Source organism: Pholcus phalangioides, unplaced genomic scaffold, assembly GCF_987345545.1.
Source record: "Pholcus phalangioides strain wild (caught in Gottingen) unplaced genomic scaffold, Ppha-v1.0 ptg000009l_1, whole genome shotgun sequence".
Lineage (NCBI taxonomy): Eukaryota > Metazoa > Arthropoda > Arachnida > Araneae > Pholcidae > Pholcus > Pholcus phalangioides.
The window spans coordinates 40,240,974-40,254,587 of record NW_028301602.1 but is presented as its reverse complement, the minus strand read 5'-3'; the positions used below and the strand labels follow the sequence as shown (position 1 = coordinate 40,254,587).

Genomic DNA, 13,614 nt, shown 5'->3' with positions numbered 1-13,614 from the left:
ACATCTGAGGGAAATTGTTGACTATGATGCTGACTGCTTAAGGAAATATAGGAGGCCCAAACAAATTGGGCGCCTTACATGGGAAAGTTTGTAAAGATGCTTTCTTCTACAAATCTCATTGTATACATACTATTTTAATACGTAAATTCTCTCATTCAATTGTATATACTCACATTACTTGCATACTATGTATCTATCCACTTTTGACATTTATTCGCATCTATTCGATTTGTATCTTCTCATTATTGAATTTTGTATATATACATATATTTCCCAATTGAACTTGCATATTGAACTTGGCCTGCATATGATGTACATTTGAAAAAGGTGTAAAAAAAAAAGAGCGAGAAGACTCTTTTGAACTTTGGATTGTTTTGCTTACATAAAATTTGTCAATAGTAAATCCCCATTAATTTCTGATGCACTGAGTTGAAACAGAACTTTATTACCTGTATTGCATTTTTGATGTTACAGCTGGGGTTTTTGCGTCACGACTCCCATGTGATGTTTTTTCCCCCATTCCACTTCGAATATATGTTGCTAGCTGCAGATTGTGTGACCTGCTTCTGTGAACTGTGATGACATTTGCCTGCTTCTGTGAACTGTGATGACATTTGCCTGCTTATAGCCAGATCATGACTTTTCACCAATTTGACCAGTTCTTTTTACATACACTACACATTCATGCAAACACATATCTATCTACAAACATGTACACATTTTCTTCTTCACAGGCCTTCTTGGCCAGTTTTTATGCCGGCAGTTGGCCCTCGCGGGCTGGGAATCGGCTTAAAGTTCAATTCTGGTCTGGTCTGGTGACCTCATTATAGCGCACCTCACGAGACCAAACACATATGAATGAATTCATTCGCGGAGTGACTTGATAACAAATAACAACCGCAGAAGCATTCATTTATAGACACGAAATTATGTGGTTGACGTTATAACGAGGTCTTACTGTACAACGTTCAGTTCTAAAAAAATCCGGTTGTCATTTCTGATTGCTGTTAGTAATTAAACACATAAGTAACATACTGTGGTATATATTTTAATTCGTGACATCAACGAAAGAGAGTAACTTCATGAATATTTCAAGACATAGCTCGCTTCTGCATATTGACGTACCGCTTGACGATATCTTCTAGGTTACCAATCCAATGATCATTGCTCAATGGTTCAGCGGTACCCCCGAACTCTGGAGGAAGAGTTCCTTCGTGGTAGATGCGTTTCAATGATTCCTTGTCTTTTCCGTGGAAAACTAACTATTATTTGAATGAATATAAGTAATACATAATTATAATGTCAGCTGTAATTCGCAAATGTTTCACGAGCAAAAAATTGTGCATGTGTCAACACTTCTATTATTCTTCCATGACTTGATTCATTCTACTTTTAATTTCGCTGATTTTTTTTTCGTAATTTTCTATTTTTTAAACCTCAGTTATTTCCGTTTTGACAGCGGAAGTCTAACCACAAAAAGAACGGAACCGTGAACCTGAATTCGTATATCGCGATATTGCAGATGAGTTTGTAATAGCTCTCTCTTCATCATCACTCTGCAAATTAATTGCAATAGCTCATTGATACCATGTTTGGTATAAAATATATAGGAAGTATGACAATCTAAGAGCCATCTCATTCCATCAAATGATGACGAAAGTTAAGGAAAAATGAGAATTCTGATCCCCGGCAGTTAAAAAATCCACTTTCTCGGGAACTAAATTAAAAACATGGGTTAATGAGAATATAGGTATTGATGGTATGTGAATGAAATGTCAGAATGATAAATTATGTTGCCTAGAACAGTGTTTCTCAACCCTTTTCAGCCCATGGCCCCCTTTGTACCACATTTTCTTCTTGTGGTCCCGCTGTCTTATTCACGACTATCTACCCTTACCCAAGAACGAGACACTTTCCATGTACTAAATTGAACTTAATCAAAAATAAAGTTTTAATGAGCAAATGAGCACAAATTGTTTGAATAAAACCGATCTCAGGAACCCTAGGCCGAATCCATAAGATGTGGATGATCACCCCTCCCGAGAGCCGGATTATATGGTCTGTATGAAATATGGAACGGACCTACACAATAGATCGACCCTTCTAACACATCACCCTGGATCAGCCCCTGCGCCTGCCCTGGACTACAGTTCAGTTAGCTTCCTTCTTGGGGAGAGGGATTAAGCATGACCGTATCAACACCATGGGTCTTCAGGAAAAGTGATGTTCTGGGGTCCTGATACTTGGACTTGAAGTAACAGCTTACATATTTACACCCCAGAAATCGTAGTACCAGATCTCATTGTGTTGCCCCCCCCCCCATGGATAAGATGCCCCTGGTCATGCCCAAATGGGCCTATGAGTTAAGATGGCCCTAGTTTTAAGGACAACTTTGCTGGATTGTGAAAGTAGTCACATTTTTTTCCACCGTATTTCACTTGGAAGCTTTACTTCTTTACAGCTCTCTGTGAGCCCCTTCACCACTTGTGACTCCCCTTTCATTTGATTTTCATCTGTGGCCCCCCTTTAGAATATCCCAGGACCACAAGGGGGCCATATGGCTCCAGGTTAAGTACCACTGGCCTAGAACATTGATGAATGTGAATTTCAGTTCTATTCACTTTCTCCATTCCAAAATTTTTGTATAGAAGAGAAATGCACATAAATATTGATTGAAAGAAAGACTGCAGTGGAACTCCTGCTGCTACCTATCAAATTAGAACAAAACTGTTTGAAGCAAAATTGACTGTAGATTTTATACCGGTGTCCAGCTTCAAAATAAATAGTACATGCTATAATACCATATTGTTTATTTACATGCTACGTAAAGATGCAAATCTTATGCGCTATAATGCCAGTTACTATATTTTTATGTTTGCTGAAAAATTCTTCCGTGGAAAACATAGTAATTGGTATTATGGCGCATGTGTGAACATTTGCATCAATGTATAACATGAAAATAAAAAATACGTATATATACATGATATCATACCATATACTATTTATTTACATGTTGCAGACAGATTTGAAAACGAACAACAAATTTTACTTGAAGAACTGCAACAATTAATTTTTTTTTGATTTGATAGGTGGCAGCAGGGATCGCAGTTCAACGATATTTCTCGCTTGATAAAATATAAGTTAGAAAAAGGAAATTTTCCTTTTTTTTTCTCTCTGCCGGGGTTCGCAAAATATTTGTTCCCCCCCCCCCTTGCGACGGTCCGCGAAATTGTTGATTTAATCTCACTGGCCGCAAGTTGAAAAACGTTTCAGAACACTGATGTAGAATCCCCCCCCCCCTTCATGATGTACGCCCTTCAATCACGTACAGGACGTCTGACAACAATCTCCCCACCCTGCTGATGTTTTGCTCGTTTTGGTATTTCTATGCAGGATCGAAAGCTGACCAAGCGTGTAATTGCGGACATGATTCTGGGTACAAGAAGGTACTTCATCTGCTTCCCGTAGTTCTCAACTTCGAGGTGCGAATACGAGCCGATCGCCTCGTTAAAAAGTCTCAACACAAAGAGAAATAGGCCTACAACGGTACAGTTATTCAATCATTACTCTTCATTCACAGTTGGAAAATCAACGGCAGATGGCAGCACTACACACATAACGCTTCGATATCGCACTCAGATAAGAAGCGGGGTGTGTTTGGTCCTCAAAGTACTATATATAACAAGCATTACGCAGAAACAAACTTCACTTTAGGTTCACAACACATACACGCGCACCTAACAGCATGACACAGGTCTTCGACCACCTGCTGAAATCTCTTCATTCAGACAGAGTGGCGGCCTATGATCTGGTTAGAAGGAGGAGTTTGGCCCTGTATGAATTAAAGAAATACAATACGAGCTCTCTCTCGCCCTTCTTCACTGGTAACCCCGTAAAAGAAAAAATATTGTGTTTTTTTTTAATTTTCCTTCACCCAACATTATATTTTTATCGCTACGATTAGAAGGAAAAAAAATAGTGTAACACACATAGGAAAAGGGTAGCTGGGAGAAGGAGGTAGAACGGAAAAACCTGCTCTCCTCTCTAATGCCTTTCTGTTTCACTTCTGAATAAACAATGATACCAGTTTATGAGATTTATCTCTTCTAGTTCATGTACACGTCCTCTGTATCTCTTGAAAAAAAGCCTGTACGCAAAGGAGGTTACAAGAAAATTCCGTGAAATAAACGTACACGAATTTTTAAAGAAATATCAGTTTGGTAATCCTTACCCGGCTTAATAGTTTTCTTGACATGAAAGGTCTAAGTGCTGAAAAGATCACTCGAAATAAGTAAGATTCATTTGTAATATCCATTCTGTGTATTCTAAGTGGTAATTTCGCCTAGAATATAAAACAGATGGCAATTATTTATGAAACAACTTCTTAACGAAAAAAAACAGAACCGAATTAATAAATTATACAGAATTTTCACGGTTTTACAGACATTTCCGAAATGATGAAACGGGATGCCATTATATCTCATGTCTCTTTAGCTGATCAAAATCCACTCTCGACATTTTTAGATGGAAATAGGTACTGTATAAATGAATATGAGCGTGACTTATATCTAGATATAAGAGATGGATAATGAATTGAATAATTGAAAGTAAATACATACATATATCTTCAATTTATAAATTTAAATTTTCTTGGAATCAAAATATTGAATAATATATAGGATGTCCTGTAAGTGCTAGCACGGTCTTTATCGCATCAACCGTTCGTCGTAGAGGTATGATTCCAATTTGAAAAATGCTCGACAGCCGTGCAATAATTACGCTTTTGTTACTACCAGTTTTGAGAGTGAAAATACAGTGTGCAACACAAAATAAAAAGAAAACTCCGTCCTCTAACTTCCAATTAGAAATTTATTCCCTGCGTCTCTCTCCTGATGCCAACAAAAAAATTTCAATCTTTCAAAGTGCAATATTCACAGAGATATTTGAATTCGATGAACGGAGGAAATTTGGTACGATGGTAAAACGGTTTTTCATTTCTGAATGCACATTGAAAATTTTTTGAAGTAGAATCATACATCTACGACGGACGGTTAATGAGCTGAAGGCCGTGATAAGCATTTACAGCACACCCTGTGCAATTAAAATATATATATTTTTTTCATAGGTGTTTATTGAAAATCTACAAGGCTCGTGTGTCACACAGAAACATTCATTATATTAAACTTAGGGATATACAATGTGCATAGGTAAACCGTTTTACCTGCATTTAACGCTGTTTTTCCCTCAACTTTCGTCCCTCCGTTCGAATTCAAATATCTTAGTGAATATTGCATTTAGACACTTTTGACTTTTTTTTTGGCATCAGGAGAGAGACATGGCAAAAACTTTGTGATTGGGTTCTTAAGCACAGGGTGTCCGAAATTTAACATTTTTATTTTAATAACTATACAACCCCTGCAACATGAATCACATATCTGAGTACCACATGTTATTTGGATACTTTTTCTAAATTATCTCTCTAGGATCAATGATTAGCTAGGAAAACACCACAGGGGCCGTTCAAGTATTACGTAAGCAAATTTTTAGCCATTTTTGACCCCCCTCCGCCTTGTCAGCAAAACGCTGACCCGCTCCCCCCCCCCCCCGTCAGCAAAATTTCGTCATCAGCTCTGCCCCTCTGAATCCTAACTCATATTTTCATAAAGGGTGGTTGATGACGTAAGCATTATAAAAAACTCCCCCTCCCCCCTTGTCATCAAAAGTCAGCAAATCGGAACACCCCCCCCCCCCCATCGATGATGACGTAATACTTGAACGGCCCCATACGTGTTAAATATGAACCTTGTATCTTCCGATAATATGCACATACAAAGATGTGCTGTACATTTAAATCACTTACCAGAAATTGAAGAAATGAATAACCCGCTTCGATACAACCGGCGACGTCTTGAGTGGAAATTCTTTCACAATCTACAATGTAGTCAATGCCTAGTACTTGGCTTTCTGGATGTTCCATTAAACTGAACAAACACAACATACCCGCTTTCGTAGCTTCTTTCACTGAAATTCCTTCGGCGGTATGTCCTAGAAAAATTTCAGATGTTGAAGAAAAAAAAAATTGAAATTTTTCTATAGAGATACAATTTATCATTTGCCTTCTCGACGGCATTGTCGAGGTATCTCCGCTCCTTATCCCTACAATGCATGATTTTTTTATTTTAAACTGATAATTTTTCCCATAATTAATGAAGCTTATAGAAAGCCGGAAAAAATATTTAAAAATCTATTCCGAATTGTACTCTTTATACAGGGTCTTAAAGAGGACGTAAAATAGCATATAAAATAGATGTATTGAAGAATAATTACTTTCCAAATACATAACTACCTTCTTTGTGATTCAAACTATAGAAATTAAAGAAAAATTGTGTTGCAAACTTCAAAGTGGAAAAAAAAAAAAAGAGATGCAAATAAATCATTTCGACCCCACAGTGCACGATTTTCTTTCCTGACAGGTTACAAAATATTTACATGATTTTTTCTAATTGAGGAGCTTTGCTGCCATCTATGAATGACTTTCAAAAGAAAATGAAAAATGGGAATAATGAATGCTTCAAGCAATGTAAAACACTTTCACCCGCATGTATAATGCTGTTTTTTCCCCCAACTTTCCTCAGGTTTTGGGATTCGAATATCTCAGTGAATATTGCGCTTAGAAACATGGATTTTTTTTATTGGCATCAGGAGAGACAGGACAACAAATTTTTATTGGGTTCTTGAGCACAGGGGTACGTATAAAATTTTTTAACATGTTTATTTCAATAACTACTCAATGCCTTGCAATATGAATAACGCATCTGAGTACTACAGATTAATTGGGAACTTTTTCTAATTGGAAGTATGTCTCTAGGATCAACAGTTCTCCAGTAAAATGTCACACCGCACCTGAGGGCTATGCACCCTATATTACTGTCAAATCCCGAAGTTGGCCTCTTCGTGAAGTGGCCAACCCAGTTGACCCGGCCAATGTCCGAAATTCGGTCTTCCGCCGGACTCTATACGTTGATCCCTATACATGTATCACTAGCCTAAAAGAGAAGACGTGGCCCAGGACCTAGCTTGGCCACGGTAGAGGGCTCAGCCGAGTCACCAGGCCTGGAAGAGAAGACGTGGCCCATTACCTGGCCACAGAAAACAACAAAGGGCTCACTAAAGCTACAGAGCCATAGACATAAATTTTGCGTAATAGGAATTTTTTTTAATTGTAATTTTTTAAAAATCTGTATCTATTTTTTTTAAATGTGTTTTATTTTTATGTATTATATATGCATAATATAGCACCCGACATTATCCAGCCCCCTCATCCAGGGCAATGGCTAAAATCGGCAATGGTCGAGAGACCTTGGGTAGTGCACGATATGAAATGAAAATATATATGTATCACTAAGATATCGATATTCAGATTCCTTTGATTGTTAGGGTTGGCATAGCTAACGACAATAATTAATGTTAGCTAAAATTAATTATAAATGACCATAATTATCACACAAAAAATACGCTAAAAAACAAACAATAAAACTATCTAAAATGGGAAGAAAGCCTATTTCATAGAAAAGATACGACACTTCGCATAAGGTGCGGTGGGGGGGGGGGGGTTCCAGGCACGCCCCCGAAATAACTAATCAGCTTATGTAATACTTTTTCATACTCATTAAATTATCACAATTGAAGACAAATTTCAATTAATTTAACTCATTAAAGCGAATACAAAGACAGAAATTTATCAGTTCGATTCCATTTTGTGGTCCCAGTTTTACTAATACTCATCGAAATTTAAAAAGTTGAATCGTTTAAAGCGTTTTCCCACGTACAATGTTTTTGATGACGGTTTCTTCTTTTTGAAAACTTTATAAGAACACCCAGAGATTCTTTCTGAGTTTAAATTCTTCAACGCGGAAAGAAACTCTGTGTTCCAGGATTATATAATTCTTTCAAAATGTATATAGTGGATGTCGCTTATACGTTTGCAAAAAAACAACAAAAAACCTTCATCGAAAACGTTGTACGTGGGAAAACGCTTCAAAAGGGGAAATTTTGATGAGTATTAGTAAAAGTTGGGACCACGAACAGGAGTCGTACTACGCCGGGAAACGTTCTAAGCGGGATCCACTGCATACACTTAAAATATTGAATTTAAAAGACTATAATATCCAGATATCAGTATCCAGTCAAATGACTTTGTTGTTATTTATATTCACTGAAATACTATATCCACTGAAAATTCGAAATATCTATTTGAATGGAGGATATCCGGGGAAGAAATGGATAAGAAGAAAAATACGCGTTTGGACAAATAAAGTCTATCGAAATACTGAATATCTATACTTACCGAAACGGTAAAATATGATAGGTCTTCCATCTACATCCCTATACTGCAAAATTCCGCTAAACCTCCCTCTGTACATCCTTTCTAAAAATGTAATGTCGACTGGTCCAAGTTTTTCGTAGGTGATCCTAAGGCTTTTGGAGAAACCGTTTAGCATCTTAAGGCTGTCAGAATGCCTGAACTTTTTCACTCTCAGAAACTTCAGATAGTATTCATCGTCTTCGGTACGGTATTTGAATTCTAAAGAGGAAATAATGTAGTATAAATAGTTAAGAAGGAAAGCGTTATGAGAGTACTCCTGTAATGCAATAAAATAATTTTCAATACAGGACGGTAACCTCAAAATGTAAATCAATCACAAATTGTTTGCACGCAACCATTGATCTTGCAATATAATATGTTGCTATAAGAGATACCAACCCCCGGCCCGGCAAACATAGTTCGCCATACGGGGTTCCCCGAAGGGAGCATTGAAGTTATTTTTTGAAGTGAAGTTATTTTTTCCACAAAAAAAACCTTCACATCTTACACCAGGCAGCAACCATTACCAACTCGCGAGCAGTAATTTAGTGTCCCTGGGGTTTATAATAATTACTTGACTTAGGCATTACATTTTATATTGTAATTATCAGACTAGATATACATTCACATATCATTATATGAGTCCGATAGTCATTTGATCTTTCAAAAAAATCAGCAAAAGAAAAAAACCCTATAAAAATCGGATCAGCTGAAATATACAAAAGCAAATCAGTCCGTCAATCACCAAACATTCGACGTGACCGAAGAAAACTGTGATACAAGTTATATTTGAGTCAATTTATGCATTAGAATTTACAGTATTAGATATTAACACATATTTTATATGCACTGCAATACACGCGTTATCACGAGCTAGAAGATTATATATTTTAGTAAAAAAATCAGTATATGACATAAATTCAAAAAAAAAAAAATTGTAGTACATATTATTAATATTCACTGTATAATTCAGCAACACAAAAGATTCAAGCGGGAACTTTACATTGAAAAATGGTATAAACTAATCCAGTCTAAATCAGCAAACCCTTTTCGTATTCATCGAATGCACTTATATTAACACCTTACAATTATTCAAATAACTTTTCAATAATATCTATATATATTTAAACAAATATATCATAATATGTATTCATTTAAATCTCGTCATAAAATTGGACATAAATATTCCACGCTTTTTTTGCATGATTTGGATTTTAAGAAATTAGCTATTTTCTTATTTTCCACTAATGTTAAGATTTTTTTATGTTGTGATCGCTAAAATTGCATTCTTTTCTGTCTTTGTCCCATGCTTCACATACTATATGTTGAGCGACGCTAACGTCCTTCTTACAGAAGATACATAATGTGTCTCGTCTGTGGAACCTTGCCTGATAGACACGAAGTGCCCCATGTTCAGTTAACAATTGGTTGATGTAAAAGTCTCCATAGATGTTGTTTTTACCTTCGGCATTATTGAGTGTGTAAATCTTCCTTTTTTAGTTGAGTTCCACAGTCTCTTGCCATTCATGCTGTATATTTTTTATGGCATTTTTAAGTTGTATTTTAGTGATTTTAGTTTTTAATGTCAATTTGTTCCTTTTTGTTGCCTCTTTAGCTTCTTCATTTCTTTTACTATTGTCATGCGCTTTGATCCAATGAAATTTGATATTATTTATCATAGCCAGATTTTGTATTGTACGATGAATTTCATTATAATTGTTAGGGTATGCTAGCGCTTGTATATAATGCCGATTTCGAATCACTAAAAATGTGCACATTTTGAAGGTGATTTTCATGAGTATATTGTACTGCCTGTAGATATCGCTGTAATTTCGAATCTAAATACAAACGGTGTCGTGATTTTCATTGTCACTGATGTTTTACATCATGTCCCTGACAATGTAAATCATTCCAAAATTGTTGCACAGCAGATATCTCTGCAACCGTTGCCTATGAAAACAAACTACCAATTGCTAAAACTTTTCAAATGATGTGCAGTCACCTGAAATCTCAATTTTTTTCAGGGGTCATACACATAAAAATCAAAGAAATTAACTTTCTATACAATCCCCCGTGTGCCATAGCTTCCAAATATTGAAATGGAATATACATCCCATCCTGAGTATATCCCTAAAAGTTTCACATTTTAAATGCAATATTTATCGTGGTATTAAATATATAAAATAACTATATTTTGGCAACGTATCACTATGTTTGTTGGCAAATTTTCATTGGTTTAGAAGTTGCCATTTTTAGAGACTGTACACAAATAGAATGGACTCCACTAATTTTTTTTATTTACAATAAATCTTTGGTATTTGGTCAGAACATGATATCCCCCAAAAATGGCTTTTTGATATAAGTCTCGCTAATTATAACTAATGGGAAGTAAGAGATATAAATGCACGAATACTTTCGTACGGCTAAAAACATGCTGATGTATGATATTTTCATTTTTATTTGAGTGTACGCTTTACTTTTTATTTTTAAATGGCAATGAGAGAAAATGATTATATCTCAAAACTGTGATTTTGGAGTTCTCTTGTTCTGACCAAACACCACGGAGATAGAAATTAAATTTGTGGCAAAAATATTTTGACAATTACAAAAGTTTTACATTTTTGAATTTTGTTTACGTTTCGCAATTTACGAACCAGAACCTCAGTCATTGGCGATAAGGGCTGAGAACTTCTAAGTCAAATATCTCCGTTAATAATGCATTTCGAAACATACAATTTTTTTGTAAATGTCTTCTCAGTCACATTTTTATTTCACATACTCATTTCACTAACTGAAAGTTTCAGCACACAGGATCTACATACAAGGTGATCAGCGAATAAGCCCTTATTTCAAAATTAAATATCTCTACAAGAAAGATCAATAGAATTATGCGGTAAACGGTACGTTTATTAGCAAAACTGTAAGAATGTTGTACAGAAATTTCGAAAATTTAGTTTTTTATAATTTTTTAAAATTTAAAAAAAACAACAAAAAAACTGGAGGTTTTGGGGTTCCGAAAATCCTCATTTGTGTGAAGAGAAACCACTGCATTCGCCTAAAGTTGCTGCATGGGCTGCGGTATGCGCCAGAGGCATTATCGGCCCCTTCTTCGTGCGAGAAACAATTACTACTGAACGTTACGTTACAATTTTGGAACAATTTGTCAGCACACATGGCGCATACCGCAGCCCATGCAGTAACTTTAGGCGAATGCAGTGGTTTCTCTTCACAAAAATGAGGATTTTCGGAACCCGAAAATCTCCAGTTTTTTTGTTTTTTTTTTAAATTTTAAAAAAATTCTAAAAAAAAAAACTAAATTTTCGAAATTTCTGTACAACATTCTGCTAATACACGTACCGTTTACCGCACAATTCTATTGATCTTTGTTGTAGAGATATTTAATTTTGAAATAAGGGCTTATTCGCTGATCACCCTGTAAAAGGTTTTTTTTTAATGTACTCAATCCTTTGGGAAATTTAAGACATATTGAGTAACCGCACGTCATTTGAAAACTTATTGTAATTGAACGTATGCTTATAAAGTCAACGGTTGCAGGGATATCCGCTGGGCTAACAATTTGGAACAGCCTATATAAAAATAGTCATAAACAGTAGTAACGGTGGGGGAAAAAAACAGACGAATTTAATTTGCTAAAAAAATACTTCAATATAAAATATGCTGCATGATTTCAAAAAAAATAAATAAATAAAATAAAAGTTTGTTGAAGAAAAAGATAAGAAAATTAAAGAAAAGTAAAAAAAAAAACATGATAAAGCCTCTTTAAAGGGTCTCCTCATTCGAGAAAAAAATTTCACAGTCTGGAATTCTGTGTCATATCCGTTCACCAGTATTAAGGTGGTCACCTTTTGTCACTTCTGTGAGAAATTGACGACGTGACCCTTGCATAAAGGTTTTATCGTATTTATTTTTAGCAATCTCGATCGGAATCGAAATGATTACGGTGAATTGGAATCAGCATTTTGTAGAATTCACTAATAAAAATGAAAAATTACAAGTTCTCTGGAATCACAAAGAAACAAAGTCACGCCAAATTTGATCGATTTACTATTAGAAGCATCTCTGAATTTCTTTATAAATTGATTCTCTTACCTTTGACGTTTTTTTTCAACGCAGCGATACCAAGGGCCACTTTCTCTGGAGTTTCATTCAATTCCGTCTTGGCTTTCTCGGTCAATTCCCGGTTCGAAAACTTCCATCCGAACGGCTTTGAAGACATCGTTTCATTCTTCTCTCCATCTCCGTCGTTTGTTCGGATCCTGTCAGAGATGCTTATTTCATTCGAAAAATCAAACTAATATGCTACTATTACTTTATCGTACATGCACCGCGTTCACATTCCTCTGCGGACTTTCTTACGAATTGGCACATGCCGGAATTTATATTCTGCGTAAACACGCAGAATATAAAGGGGGTCTAAAATGTATCTAAAATGGGGCTCTAAAATGTATTTATGTTGCCAGAATCGTGTTTGTTTCGTGTTCTGCTGGTGCTGCCATCTGCCTTCCACATTTTCAAGTAAAGATGGTAAATGCTTGAATTTTCAAGTTACTTAAGTATTATCGTGTTATAGGTCTGCATACTCTCTGTGAAAATATTTTTTTTTTTAAATGGGGGACCGGTTCGCACTCACGCTGCGAATGAAAGCGACACTGGAAAAAAATAATGTCACCTATACTATGGATTAATAATAAATGTCACGGATAGGCTGTAAAAAATTGTAAACAATTGATATCAAATTCATCATTACTACAATACTCACATTGCTGCAGCTTTATTAATAAATTTGAAATGAAATAGAACACACTTATAACGGTAGCAGAAAATGCCTCGTATGTCAGCAACAAAAATTTTCCTGCCCTTGGGAGACGACGATGAGGAAAGTGATATTCATATTTCACTGTAGTATGTTTTCTTCAAGCATTATAATTGATAACATGGCAGAAACATTAGTAAACTTTCCTCATATTGTTTTCGCCTCTGCTATTAATTTTAAAGTGGAGTAAGTTCTCTATATCCTTGTTCGACGAGTTTCAGTTTATTTGAACGCTAAAGAGTAAAATAAGTATAACTGAATTAGTTGGAGTGAGACATGGAAAAAAATTCTACCATGGTATGAAATCACACGTACATAGGGGGCCAACCAAGGTAAGTTTGGCACGTAAAAATTAAAGTTTGATCTCTAGGCAATGCTGTGGGTAAATTAATAGAGATTCGAAACAATTTTTTAC

At 35.6% G+C, this 13,614-nt stretch overlaps 1 protein-coding gene across 1 annotated transcript; it reads right to left on the bottom strand.

Moving 5' to 3' along the window:
• Positions 1 to 1,034: 1,034 nt before the first annotated feature.
• On the bottom strand, positions 1,035 to 13,245 carry LOC149083064 (alpha-tocopherol transfer protein-like). The gene is made up of 6 exons (XM_089236916.1): positions 13,146 to 13,245; positions 12,476 to 12,642; positions 8,348 to 8,584; positions 5,861 to 6,045; positions 4,232 to 4,342; positions 1,035 to 1,262 (listed from the first exon to the last, which is right to left on the bottom strand). Coding segments are annotated over exons 1-6 (873 nt in total). The 5' UTR covers positions 13,148 to 13,245; the 3' UTR covers positions 1,035 to 1,091.
• Between the last annotated feature and the right edge of the window lie 369 nt (positions 13,246 to 13,614).